This window comes from Meleagris gallopavo, chromosome 16 (assembly GCF_905368555.1).
Source record: "Meleagris gallopavo chromosome 16, MGAL_WU_HG_1.1, whole genome shotgun sequence".
In the NCBI taxonomy this organism is placed as follows: Eukaryota; Metazoa; Chordata; class Aves; order Galliformes; family Phasianidae; genus Meleagris; species Meleagris gallopavo.
This window is the reverse complement of record NC_139419.1, coordinates 944,033-958,261: the sequence shown is the minus strand read 5'-3', so window position 1 is coordinate 958,261 and position 14,229 is coordinate 944,033. Positions and strand designations below refer to the sequence as shown.

Genomic DNA, 14,229 nt, shown 5'->3' with positions numbered 1-14,229 from the left:
GGCCCTGCTGCAGCCAAGCCTCACATCTCCACGCAGCCGTGATCGCAGCCGGCCGGCTGCTCGCCGTTTGTCCTCTGGAAAGGAGGATCCCTTTGTGAAAAACGTTTGGAACATAAATGGCAATAGAGCTAATTAAACATGCTGGATGAGTTACTCTATTTGAACATTAAGCACAGATGGCAGTAAGATAATCACTAAACATAATATTAAAGCTTGAAGTAACTGGCAATGAAAACCAGGTTTAGCCTAAGAAAGAAACCCACTGCATTTCCAGCTTCAGATGGTTTGCCTTTAATTTAAAATGATCCCACGCAGCAGACACACATAACATCTGATTGATGCCATTCCCAGAGTTAGGAACATTATGCTTTAAGAATCACAGTACCTGCAGTGAATGATGGTAACCCGCTCTGGGTCCTTACATATACACATTTACATTTATTTTAAAAATCTTGACTACAAAATTAAGTAATACAAAAAGTAAACCACAATAAAAGATGGTATTTACACACGAGTTCTCTGTCAGTACCGGTGATCAGAAGGACGAGACTGCTGAATGACTTCTGACTGTCAGAGGTGAAACCTGGCTACACACTTCAGTCAAAGTCAGACAGCCGTGATAAAAGCCTGGAACAGCACTGAGCTGCTGACGTGGGAAGCGTCACAGAAGAGATCCTGACAGTCACTCAGCTGCAATCAAGTCCAGACTGGCTATGTGCCTCATTGTAGGCCTCCCGTGGGGGCAGTTCCAGGGATGCTCAATCTCACCCATGTGGGTAACCAGTTTTTTCATCTCCTGCACATTCAGAGCAGTTCCAATCATCACCTGCAAATAAAGTCAGAAACAAAACCAATATTTTCTTACTCCATACTGACAACTGACATACAGATAAGAGTAGTACTTCTACTACTACAGCAAATAAATATTGTGCAAGACATTAGAAGGAAAAAGACCTGCAAGGTGATCAAAAGACAAAACAAGTATGTTCAGAAATGCACTAGCTTAAACCAGAATATAAAACAGCCAGGATCCTTCTAAAGCCATACTAGAGAAAAACACAGGGAATAAAAGTAAGAATATTAGCTGCTGAAATCTAGTAGTAAAGAAACTTCCCCTGCAATATATATGCAGATACAGGCACGTGTAATACACCAGTTCTACACGGTTCTTATCTGAAAACAAACACCAAGTGCTGTACTTACAGATTTTCTGCAAGCTCGAGAAGCGAACATCTGTCTGACTCTGGAGGGTCTACACATGACTCCAGGGCAGTCACTTAACATGAAGATCAGCTCATCTATGTCTTGAGGACCAAATGTCCAGTTTTTGCTTGTTGGCAAGGATATTAATTTAACTCTCTGGGTAACAGGAGCTGAAAGATTTGCAATAATTAATAAAGAAACAAGAACATTACATGAAACTATTTTTTCTTAAGAGGAAAAACAGAGAAACTACTTTGATACATTGATGTCTTCTGTCTGTGTGCCAACATTTCAATTTAGTCTTTTGATGAGATGTACAGCTAACCAAAGCAGAACAGCAGATATGCTCTTCTAACACTGACAAGAAACTGCTTGCAAACTTATGATGACAAACACTTCAATTTCAAAAAGCAGATTTCTGTTGGTAAACACTTGATTATAAATAGCATTTTGGGCAAAAATTGGAGATTCTGAAGCAAAAGATACAGAACAATCTGTAGCGACTTCCCGAATGCCAGAAGTGCTGGCACACAATGCTTTCACAATCTTCCTCCAGGAAGCTCTGAAATGCACGTTACCCCTGCGTTGTAGGAGCGTGGAGCTCACAGTTAATGTGATCAGTACACATCGAGTCAATGCTGAAGCAGGAAGGAAAGCCACGGAATATTTCACCAGTGCTATCTTACTTTAAAATCACGAGGTTTACCATTTACCTGTACCTAATCTGGCTGGGACCCACGAGTCTAAGAGCATAGGAAAACATTTCAATATAAGACATCCAGGAGATGCACGTTCTGCCACAAACCCAAACTCCATATAGTGACTATAAAGTCTGCAACAACTTTTTTTAAGCGAGGTACTCTGCAATGTTCTCAGAAACAGCAGAAGACGACTACAAAATGGTAAGCCTCACAAAAAAGTACGTATACAATGATAAATCATTTCAATTTTCTGCTCAGAGATTTTTGTATACAAATGGGGATAAAATAATTCTGGCACAAACTCACCATTTTCATTTATCACAAAATCAAACCCATTTTTTCTGAATATTTCCAGGTTTTCAATCAATACTGTTTCATTTACAGCAGTTAAATTGAGATTTTGAGGCCTGAAAGAGAAAAACACAGCATTGTGTGGGTACGGAACACAGAGTGCTTCAGGTACTGACACCAACAGCACGACTCCCTTGGAAAGCATCTCACTTGCTTCGTAAAAACTAACAGTAACAAACCACACCATGAGCAGGGCACTGCTTCCAAGCGTTACTCAGCACAGTAAAACTAACTGGGCAGCATTCCCTGTGCCTATAACCATCTCCAATCTCCTCACTCCATAACCACACTCACCAAATTGAGGCTGACATTAATCCTGCTGTGAAACCTCACTGACCATTTATTGGCTGCACAGCTACAATTATCTGCAGTTTATTGGGAATTTTATCCAAAGATTGATTCTTTGTAACACTGAATATAAAAATAACTTTCGCTGTAAATGTTTTGAATGTGTGAAATACTTAAATAAGAAAAATCATACATATTATTCTAAAACACTGAATTGAAGTGATAAAATTGTTAAATCATTGAGAATACTTACACTATCAGCTTCTGGCCTTGAAGAACTGTGTGCTGTTGTAACATTTCAAAGTTGTATTTCTCATCAGTAGCATGTTGGTCAATTATGAAAAGATCAGAATTCAACTTGGCTATTATAAACCCTAAATTGAACTGGCCGATGATTTCCATTTTTGCAAACATTTCTTTACTGTATACAGGAAATATAAGCAAATCACAAGACAAGCCTCATCGGTTACCACGTTAGTATAAAACTTCAAAACATCCTTTTTCCCCCTGCAGAACTTTACATGGAAAATATATACATGAAGCCTAATGGAAGCAGGATCTGAATGCAGAGCCTGGCGCTGACTGGTGGCACCACATCTGGCAGAGAACAATCCATACTTCAGACAAGATTTGCTCAACAGTCACCCATTTTAAACAAGCCACTAATGGCAAGACAATTAGAAGCGTGCAGGAGGGCGATGGTGCAAATGAACAGTACCAAAGGCAGCAGCATGCTCCTAAAACAACCAGCTGACATGTTTGACTTTTTGCAAAGAGAAGACTTTCTTCACCTTATTTAAAACCCAACATTCACAAATCATACACTGTTACTGCCCAATGATCATCTAAAGACAACTTATTTTCACCACCACATCTCATCAAATTTCAAATTAATGAAGGAGAAATACGAGCTGTGCAATCTCTTAAATGTCACAGACCTGTCATAACATTTCTCTGCCTGCACTGCAGATTACAAATTTTAGCTGAGACATGTCTATGATATTTTTGGGCATCATTTTAGTGTCTTCTTCCTCATTCTGCTTGCACTGAGTTCTAACAACTGCAGAGCTCTGCCAGCTAAAACAGCTTGCCCAAACGGATGATATAACGGCATAAGGAGTTAGACAAAAGACATCTCCAAAATTAGAAAGTAGATGTAAGCCTTCCTCCCACCCTCCAAGACAGTTTTTATTTTTTCTCCTTAGCTATCGTTATTAATTGGCAAATACAAGTTAAGAAGCTGAAAATACCTGATCTCTTTTCTTAATTCATCTTCTGCTACTTTATTTTCTCCAGGACTAATTTTTGCTCTAAATCTTCTGTAATTTTGTGTTTCTGTACACTTCTCTTGTTGCCGTACAATCTTTCTTACCCTTTCTGCTAAAGCTTTCATAGAGAATTCAAGCGGAACGGTTTTCTTTTTAACTTCCACCAGTACATCAACACATGGCATATAGTTTCTGGTATTCTTCGCTTCAGGATGTACACCTGCCTTGAAGTCATCTGCTTCACTTTTAAAACATTTTACTCTTGGTAAAGAACTGCCAGCTTCTTGAGGTAAGTTAGTTTGGTTATTCCAGTCATTCACTCCAATTATTTTATGTTCAGTGCCCGAGACCTGAATGTCACATTCCAATGACTTCTCACCATGTCCATCAGTCTTACGACACTCATTTTGATGTTGCTCTTCTGAACTACAGAATTCTTCTTCAATGGGATTATTTACAGTTTCACTAATGACACAGCTCCCAGCCTCTGGTGTGTTATATCCAGCATCTGATCCAGAAGTGCTACAGAATCCAGAATCTGTATTTTCTTCTACTTTTCTCAAATACCTCCTTGGAACTGACATCTTTGACTTCGTCTCATGACAACTCTCAGAATCTTCACTCAAAACAGCCTTTTGAGTCCTCACAGTACTCAAAATGGTATCAAGTGACAGTTGTTTAGTGGAGCTGTGTCGCTGTTTCAGCTTTTTAGGGCTTTGGAAATAACTCTCACTTTGATGGAGAGAGAATGACTCCCTTAATCTGGAAAGAGTCATTACTCTTTTTCCTTCGCTGCTTGGGCTTTCAGTCTCAGAGCCATGTGACATTTCTACCCAGGGCTTTTCTGTGTCTCCATGAGGCACCTTCAGGTTGCCTAACAAAATGAGAATTAAAAATAATAAACAAATAAAGTCAAGATTATAAGTTATAAACTAAAATTGAATGATGTGCTATAGTAAAGGGAGTGAAGAGAAGTAGAAAAGCAGAAAGCTCCTCCAAAGTGCCCTTAAGCTGACTGAGCAGGGGCTGAAATGCACTGCTATCCAATGGGCAACGAGGGATGTGTTTAAGAAACTTAAGGAGAATGAACGTGGAGCATCTTTTCAAACTGCAACATAAGTCAGTCCAATCAGCACTCCTACTGATATGATCAAGACAATGAAAAGCAAATGCTGGTTGCTACAAAAACCTGTGGGCAAGGAATTAAGGAGCTGGCATGACAGATAATTGTACTGCATGTTATTCATAGATAATAAGAGGATTTAATTCTCTCAAGTTGTCAGTCTGATGTGTCTTTTACCAGAGATAAGCCTAAAAGAAGTAGCCTGAGGCTGGAATTGATTCTATACAGAAAGGAAATTAGAAAAGTTTACATTGAAAAGAGTGAGAATGAAGAGTTGTTAGCATAGAAGAACTGCCCTGAAAGATTATTCAGTGACAGGGAAACCAATGATCTCTGTGGTTATCATAAAAGAATCCAAGCTGAAAATCCAAAGAGAAACTTGTGTTCAAATTTCAATCTTTGTTTACGAGATTTCAACCATTCTTTCAGGAGGACATTTAAATAAAGGATGCCTCTGTCCAGTAATCCTCACTGAGCTTTTTCATTAGATCATGAGCTCTGTCAGCATTCTGATATGTTCCATGACACTTGTCATGGGAATACACACACACACAGTTTTTAAATCAAAAATAAAGTTAAAATCAGACATAACACTTCACATATTTCTGTGTTTTAGGAAGGAAAAAATTGGCAAGAGCATAAAAGACATAAATCTTCCCTCTCTACCTCTGAAAAGAGCAACATAAATTTTTCCCCGGTATCAACAAGAAAATGCTTTCAGGCATTATTGATCGATTTTGTGCTAATGCAACAGTCAACTTTATGGGGAAAAAATGTTGTATTGGTAACTTAAGGTCTTCCTTTATTATAAGAAAGCTGATACACTAAAATATTACTAATGATCACATGAAGAAAGCTGCCCTGAAGGCACATAAATTAAAAGCTAAACATTCTCTCCACTTCTTCTCCAAGTATTTAAAACACTTTTTCAATTCTCTACGATGTGTTATACACAGAATTTTCACATCTTTTGTCCTACCTGCAATGTCCAGAAGATTCTGATTGACATTCAGTTTGTTAACATCACTACCAAACATCTCCAGCAGGGAAGTTTTTAAAATCGCCAATAAAAGCTTTTCTTCTTGAAGCAAAATTTGTCTCTTGTCTGGGGTCACATTGATGTCAACACATTCTAAAAATCAAAAGCAAAACAACTGCATTATAGATGGGGAAAAGGGGAAAACAACCCAACCAACTCCTTCCTTCCTTGGATCGAAGTCCCTGCTGTTCTGCCCTCTAATTTCACAAAACTGCAGTTAACATTCACAGTGTATCTGCAAATTAAACTTTTCCAACATCCCAGCAAACAGGATTTAATTCTCTGCAATGTAAGTTTTCTTGTATTTAAGCTAAACACAAATTTCCTTTTTCTCTCTAAGAAATTACTTCAGAGTAGAGAAAAAGTAAAAAAGGACAAATTGGAATCACAGCTGAACTCCATCTCCCCCTCACCAACAGTAGACCAAAAATATCAGAGTGGAGAAAGTCATAAAACAGAAGTTACAATATTCTCCAAATAAACGATGCTCTTTAAATAACTACAATTTATTCCTCAATTAAATTTTAGCCTTTACAAAAAAAGGTACTAAAAATTATTCATAACTCACCAGAATCTACACAAATGTTAAGGACAATAAAAGGATACTGGTGTTTATTGTATAAGTGATAAACTTCGTTCACAAGCTTGACAACCTGTAGAGGTGGAAAACAGTAAAAGCTGATACTCCTCCTTTTAGTTCAAACCAGGATGTTATTTAACTCCTGACAAAGTTAAAAACGCCCCAAATCTCATCTCACACAATTCAGCTTTTATTCACACAAAGAGACCCAATGAAAACAAAATCTTAAGGAAGGAATTTACAGCATCAAGACACAAAGATGTGTATCTGTTATTAATCAAGTGGCTTGCAGAAAACACTAGGCAAGTTAGTATTGCTGTTAGGAAAGAAAAGTAATAAAGCAGCTACTCACCTTTGCTGGATCGCACGGACGCTGGTTGATAAAGAAAAACTGCCTGTCTGTTGTGCTCCTCCCAACACCATGATCACAGCGAGAAATGAGGCCTGTAATACTGTAAAACAACAGGGTAGCACCAGTAAGGTAAAGGGAAGAGGAAAGCTAAATATTTTTATCTGAATCAGACCACTGCAGTTAAAAGTGTTTTATAGGGGTTTAGAGAAACACTGTTACGCAGAACCACACCTAACTGGGCTGGTTCTCCCCCCCTGCTTCCTCTCTGACCAAGGTTTGGTGTTAAGCTCCAAAGAGGGATCAGAAAATTGAAAAAGCTGCTGACTGATTTAAAAGAATTTGCTGTTTTTCTGCTCTGAAAGCAGAAGAGGCCGGCTGTGAACCAGCATTGGTCAGATACAATGCATCTATCTGCTAGCCTCACGTGTAGTGAAGAGAAAAAAAAAAGTACATTTTAAAGCATAATTCACTGATTTACACACATTTCACACCATTTCTCAGTAACACTACTGAAGACATACAGATACAAACCATGGAATCACCCAGAACACTCAGAGGTGACATTCAGCAGCAGACCACAGTAACAGAACTGGCTGGGGCACAAGGAACAGCAGCCCTGCTCCTCCCTCTCATCGGACTACCAGAACCTCAGTCCTGAGTTCACTTCTTCAAAAATCAGTTGATGTCCTTTTCCAAACACTGTACTAACACCTATGATGCTGATCAGAGTTATTTTTAATACTATAAACCACCCCACTTCCTTTTTTATTTTTTTTTTTTCTTTTTAAGACTTAGGAGTATGTTAAAACACCACTGGCAACAGTGGTTTCTTCTTCTCTGACTACCTATAAAGCTTTCCTGGAAGGTCTGTAGATTTGAGTCCATATTCTTCACAAACAGCTTCACTGGGAGGCAGCTGAACAAAAGGAATCAGGCTCTGCAACTGAGAAATAAAAAAAAAGTGAAGTGTGTAGATTTTTTCTTCTATTTTACTGCTACTTATTAGCCTAAAAATCCGTTTGATGATTTTTTTTTCCAAGTCAGCCAAGTCAGATCACCGAACATCCAACTCCAGCCCAGCAGAAGACAATAATACAGCTGATGAGTGCTGAAAATCTCCACATTTGCCTTAGTTATTTCCCAGATCTTTACATTAAACCAAACACAGACAGAGAAACAATATTATTGACTCAACTGTGAGTGTCCTGCTACCTACCTATGACCTAATCCAGCTCTAAGCAAAACCAAAAGGCAAAAAATAAGTTTTGCCACATGTAGGGTGTGCAAGGAGTCCACACGTGCCACTTCCCTTTATGATTTTTAAAGGTTTCCTGCATCCCCTCTATTTAAGGTCTTAAAAACTTCTCTTTCTAGCAATATTGCTTCTCTTGTCAGTAGAACAGAATACCTGTTTTTTCCCAAATACTGCTCCAATGTTTTCCTTTAAGTTAAGACCTCCAGCAGTGGATACCACAGGGCTCTTTTTTCCTTGGCCAACTTGATTGGTGCAATTAATCCGCACTCCTTTTGAAATAATACAGTATGCTTGCAGTATCTGGACCATTTTTGCATATTCCTATTAAGACAGAAAGAAAGTTCACACACAAAACATGTTTTTAAAACAACACTGTGTTGATAACACTTGCAAGATTTGCACACAACACAGACTTCTTTCTGTCCAAAAGTGGTGCCATTTATTTCTTAAATACTTACAAACAAATTAAACGTATGTACACGAGAAATAACGTACTTAAAAACAAATGGCATATTTGCAAGAGTGATATTCAGCCATATTTTAAATGTAGCATTCACCAATTTTAAAATACACAAAAATGATGGCAATTTTGTTTCTTTTCAGCATTTGGAAATTTGAGACTGCACCTCCAAATGCATTCATTGCAAAACAGAAAAGGAGAAGAAAACACATGGGAACACTTTCCTTGTCAGGGTCAGACTCACTCTAATGAAGTCAGACTCACTCGTGCTCGTCAAGATCAACGTCAGAGAACTGAGCTGTGAATGAGGAGGGGCGTGAGAGTCCTGCAATAACTTCTGAGCTGCCTCACCTTTTTGATGTTCCTTTGAAATTCCTTATGTCGCACTGGCAAAGTATGAAATAACTGCTGTATGCTCACAGTTGTTCCTCGCTGCCGTGGATAAGGAGCTTTCTGGGTAATCTTACCATTGTGATCAAATACCAAACGAGTCCCAATCTTTGCAGACTTATGGCAGGTAGAAATGGTAACATCACTGATGGAAGGAAGCAGGCAATAGGATTACCCACTAACCATTCTATTTTCTTAATCATTACTTACAATCTCATCAGGCATAGAAAATACTATTTGGGTATTTTTCACTGTAGCTAACTTTCACCACTAACAACTAAAAACTTACACTGCTTTACAGATATTATTTCCCTACCTACAATGCAAACATTTTTACTTGTATCCCTCTTGTTCTTCTCATATAAAGTGCAAAGTCTGATTTTGTTGGACACCACATTCCTCACACTTACACATAACAGCACAATATTCTTAATGCAAACTGCTCAAAAGCTGTGCTATTTCAAACCTACAGTCCTCCTTGGAGGAATTTAAATAGAGTTTTTATGAATTGCAGTCCAGCAAACAGCGTGCAGGACTCGCATATTGAAGTAACACTAAATTTTGTATATCAAAGGACAGATCAGATGCTTAGAATTGCAGAAGGATTTTGGATGGAAAGGACTTCAGGATGTCACACAATGTATGCCACACAAAACAGCTCACATTCAGTAATAGCAAGTTTCCACAGCCTCATTTTATCAATAACAGTAAGTTGAAAAGTTGGCTTCAGTTGTTTTAAGTAATTTTCTAGCAAGAATGCAATGATAATACCTTAATGCACACAATGAACTGAGAGCTTCACCTCGAAACCCAAACGTTTCAACGTGTGTTAGATCAGAAAAATCTTGTATCTTTGACGTATAATGTTTCAGAGCTGGAAAGAGATATTTAGAGTATAGATTTCACTTCCAAGTGACAGTGACACTAGGCCACACGAGTATATTTTCCATACATACCAGCAGCAAGAAGACTTCTGCAATTACTTTTCAACATACAATGAGTAATAGCAACAAGACAAGACTTTCCTTTCCCCTTCACAAGCTCGCTTTTAAATCCTCACACATCCTGCTGTGCCACATTTACCACCTGAAGTCGATACAGCAGGACTGGCACACAGCACAAGGTGCCTCAGAGCAGCACACGTCAGCTGCTTCTGCCACCTGTTTTACTCTGCAGAAAACTGCAGGGCCATGCCGTGCAACGTTACACAGCAAACTGGCATGGGATCGTGTGCCACAACCACAGCCCGAGGAGGGCTCAATTCTACACAATCAGCCCAGCACCCAGCACCAGGTAACAAACTGCAGCCCTGCACCTTCCCTGCGCTGAACAGCAGAGAACCAGTTCACTGCCTTCTGGATAAACATGGCGAGCACAGGTAACACAGTAACTCGTGGTGAAAGAGATCTCCAACGGTTACGTGGAGGAAAAAACAACGCAGGAAGCAAGCAGTTGCACTTGCCAGACAGTGCTGCTTCTGCTCCTGTTTTGCACAGCTGAAACAACCAGACAGAAGGTTTGGCAGCCGTGTGCACGCAGTCGGCTCCCATTCAGCAGGCACTCAATCTATAGTTCACTTCCCATAAAGTCTGGTTCCTTCAGCAGTGACTCACAACTCACCACGAATAAATCCAGATGAATGTTTCTGGGACGTTCTCCTCCATAATGACACCTACTCTTTGCTCCACTTAAACAGGCAAACAAACCAAGAACTGCTTCTGAACTATAGCAAATACAACAAGAGCACTCCAGAAGCCCATTCGAATTTGTAAAGAACAGCAGTCATTATCTCACCGAAAATATACCTCCAAAGCATCTAAACGTAAATTATGAAAGCCATTTAACTTACTTAATCCTTCAAAGTTTTCCTCTTCCACTCCACCTCCATTATCCGAAACCTCTATCAGCTCCGCCCCGTGGTCTTTAAGTCTTACATCTACAAACACGAGAAATGAAGTCTTTCAGCTCTGTTAACACACAGCATTGGGTATCAGCGCGGTACTTGGAATAACTCCCGCCGACGGCCGTTCCCCAGGACAAGTCTGAAGCAGCAGCCCCGCACCTGGGCACTGGCAGCACCCACCGCATCCAGCGTGAGGGCGGGGCACGGCAGGGCAGGGCAGGGCCGGCTCCGCCCCGAGAATCGCCCCGAGCCCCGCGTTTGTGGCGCCTGAGCGGAGAGCCGAGATGCGGGCGGTACCGAGAGCCCGCGGGGCCGCCAAGCTCCAGCGGGAGGGCCGTTACCGATGCTGGTCGCTCCAGCGTCCAGGCTGTTCTCTACCAGCTCCTTCACGGCCGTGCCCAGGCTCAGCACCACCTGCCCCGAGCAGATCCGGTGCACGGACTCGCGGTCGATGCGCCTGATGGCCTCGGCGGGCTCCGAGCTGCCAAAAGAGGGGCGGAGACGGGCGGGCTGAGGCGGCGCGGCACGGGAACCCGCACGGCTGCCCCGAGCCGCACGAGCCGGGAGGAGAAGAAGCGAAAAGCCGAGGAGAGCGCGCTCGCTCCCGGTAGGAGCCGGGAGGACCCGGCCCGCCTCGGGCCACTCACCAGGGCGCGGCCGCCTCCATGGATCCCCGCCGATCGCCTCGGCCGCCCGCAGGCCCCGCCCCGCCCCCGGCATCGCGCCCGCCCGGAGCGGCGCCCGTCGCTCCCTGCCGAGTCACCGACCTCATTGGCTCGGGCCGGCCAATAGGAAGGAGGCGAGGAAACGAGGCGAGCGAGCATTGGGTGGCGGGCGAGTCCGTAAAGACACGCGCTCCCTCTGGCCCTATGGGCGCGGTGGGTGAGCGGGGCCAGGCGGGCGGAGCGGCGCCGCGCTGCGCGGAGGGGCGCGGAGCAGGGGAGCCGCCATGCCCATGTACAAGGTGAAGCCGCTGCACGGCGCCGCGGGCCCGCTGCCGGCAGAGCAGCTGCCCACCTGCATGTACCGCGTGCCCAGCCTGCACCGCTGCGCCACGCCGCAGGTAGGAGCGGGGCGCGGCTCGGCACGCCCGGGCCTGGCTGCCGTGCAGCGGTAACGCGGCGCCGCGTCCGGCCTCGGGGCCGCCCTCCTTCCGCCGGGCTCCGGACCGACGGCTCCGCGTCGCGTTCCGTGGGCTGCCCGCCCGCCGGCCTCCGCTGCCGGCGCTCCACACCCCGCCCTGCCCTCCGCGCGGGGCGGCCCTGGGACTCCGCAGGGCCCGGGCGGGCTGGGAGCTCGGCTGCCTGCCTGCACGTTTTCCTCCGACGTTGTTTGAGGTTGCGGGCTCGCGGCGCCGGCTCGGTGCAGCCGGCGGGGAACGATGAGCATTTCCGACACTCGGTAAATCGAGCCGCAGCCCAGCTCCCAGCTCGTCCGCACGCACGCGAGGCGGCTCGGAGACACGGACCTCACCTTTCCGCGAATAGCGCCTTTAAAGGCTTCCCGAACGGGGTCGGGCGAGCTGTGAACTACGTGGGCCCCGAGCTGAGCGAACCCCGACGGGACTTTCTCTCCTCTAGGAAGAAGTTGACCCGTCGCTTCAAGCCCTTGAATCCCGCCAGGAGGAGATCCTGAAACGCCTGTATGAGCTGAAGAGCGCCGTCGATGGGCTCTCAAAGATGGTACAGACTCCTGATGCTGACTTCGATGTGACTCACGTCATTCAAAATGATGAGTCTTCTCCTTTGACGACAAATGGAGCGGATTTAGATTTGATGCTTGGAAAGGTAAGCCGAGTTCAGCACGTACAGTGGTGGGGGTTTCCTTTGCCCTCAGCTCAGAAGGGGTGGAAGGGTGGTGGTAAGACTTGGAGCGCTCAGAACTCAGGAAATTTTGACTGCAGCTTTGATTATAATTTACTGCAATATCCATAAACGTTGAAGAAGGAAGATGTTTAAACTTTTTGGCGATTTATATGTCAAAACTTGTTTAGCCCTGGAATTTTAAACACATGCATGGCTACACACATCTGGCAGGTGTCTTAACTGAATGTTTTTTCCTTTCTATTCAGGATTATGGTGCCCTGAAAGATATCGTAATCAATGCAAATCCTTCTGTGCCCCCATTGTCCTTATTAGTACTGCACAGCCTGCTCTGTGAGCGCTACAAGATACTATCAGCTGTTCACACACATTCATCAGTGAAAAGTGTGCCAGAAAAACTCCTGAAATGCTTTGGGGAGCAGATGAAGAAGCAGCCACGCCATGAATATCAGTTGGGCTTCACTCTGATATGGAAGGATGGTAAGAATAAGTTATCTTAAGTTATCGCAGAGGACTACAATAGGTCAGAAAGTGAAACGTGAGTTATAGAACAGATGCTTTGGTGTAATATGGCTGATAACATGATGGACAGGTAGCATCTCTGCTCTTCTTGCAAGTATGAACTTCAATTTTCATAACCGTGAGTAGCGGTGGGGAGAGAGAAATAGAACTAAGTTACTGCTACTAAAATACAAATGGTATTTAAAAGGCAGCTATTTGAAAAAACTCATCTCCAGCAATCCTGTGGATACAGTTTCTACAAAGATTGGCTGAGAGATTTTTCAATCTGTAGTCCAAAGGGAGCTTTTTTATGCCAGGTTGTTGCCTTAGTTTGAGTATTCAGAGTAAGAAAATTGAACAACTGTTGTCAAGTTCACAACATTAGAAATGCTGATGGCATCAGAAACAAAATAAATCTTACCAATATATTTAGCTTCTCTACAGTAATCACTTTTCTCTTCTTGATTTCAGTTCCAAAACCTCAGATGAAGTTCAGCATTCAAACAATGTGCCCAATTGAAGGAGAAGGGAATATTGCTAGATTCCTCTTTTCTCTTTTTGGCCAGAAGTACAATGCAATTACCTCAACTCTGATTGACAGCTGGGTTGACACAGCCATCTTCCAGCTTAAAGAAGGCAGCAGTAAAGAAAAAGGAGCAGTCTTGCGATCCATGAATGCTGCCCTGGGCAAGACATCGTGGCTGGTGGGAAATGAACTCACCGTGGCAGATATTGTTGCATGGTGTGTGCTTCAGCAGACAGGTAGTGCAAATGCTGCACCAGCCAACGTGCAGAAATGGATGAAGTCCTGTGAGAACTTAGCACCTTTCAGCTCTGTTATTAAGCTACTGAAATAAGTCTGTACCTTTATATAAAAAAGGTGATTTTAACTTCCATCCCACACCCATTGTCGTGGTTTGAATCCTTTGAGAGCTATTCAGTTTCTGCAGTTGGATAGAATTCTAAAATAAAAAACATTACAGCTGCCTTTT

The 14,229-nt window shown here is 43.1% G+C and overlaps 2 protein-coding genes across 3 annotated transcripts; one reads left to right on the top strand and one right to left on the bottom strand.

Annotated features, from left to right (window-relative positions):
* Positions 1-267: 267 nt before the first annotated feature.
* Positions 268-11,704, bottom strand: PMS2 (PMS1 homolog 2, mismatch repair system component). 2 transcript variants are annotated; one of them, XM_085237844.1, is made up of 15 exons: positions 11,561-11,704; positions 11,255-11,394; positions 10,860-10,946; positions 9,782-9,884; positions 8,972-9,155; positions 8,314-8,481; positions 7,751-7,848; positions 6,906-7,005; positions 6,542-6,626; positions 5,914-6,066; positions 3,794-4,685; positions 2,797-2,964; positions 2,211-2,311; positions 1,204-1,373; positions 268-826 (listed from the first exon to the last, which is right to left on the bottom strand). In XM_085237844.1, exons 1-15 carry the CDS (start codon positions 11,683-11,685, stop codon positions 683-685), a joined length of 2,718 nt encoding a protein of 905 aa, XP_085093970.1. In that variant the 5' UTR covers positions 11,686-11,704; the 3' UTR covers positions 268-682. The 2 variants fall into 2 exon arrangements, with proteins under 2 accessions (XP_085093970.1, XP_085093972.1); XM_085237846.1 differs by lacking the exon at positions 11,255-11,394 and having other exon boundaries at positions 11,561-11,649.
* Positions 11,705-11,784: 80 nt separating this feature from the next.
* AIMP2 (aminoacyl tRNA synthetase complex interacting multifunctional protein 2) lies at positions 11,785-14,224 on the top strand. Its single transcript, XM_085237851.1, has 4 exons — positions 11,785-11,976; positions 12,494-12,700; positions 12,985-13,216; positions 13,709-14,224. Exons 1-4 carry the CDS (start codon positions 11,863-11,865, stop codon positions 14,092-14,094), a joined length of 939 nt encoding a protein of 312 aa, XP_085093977.1. The 5' UTR covers positions 11,785-11,862; the 3' UTR covers positions 14,095-14,224.
* The last annotated feature ends 5 nt before the right edge of the window (positions 14,225-14,229 follow it).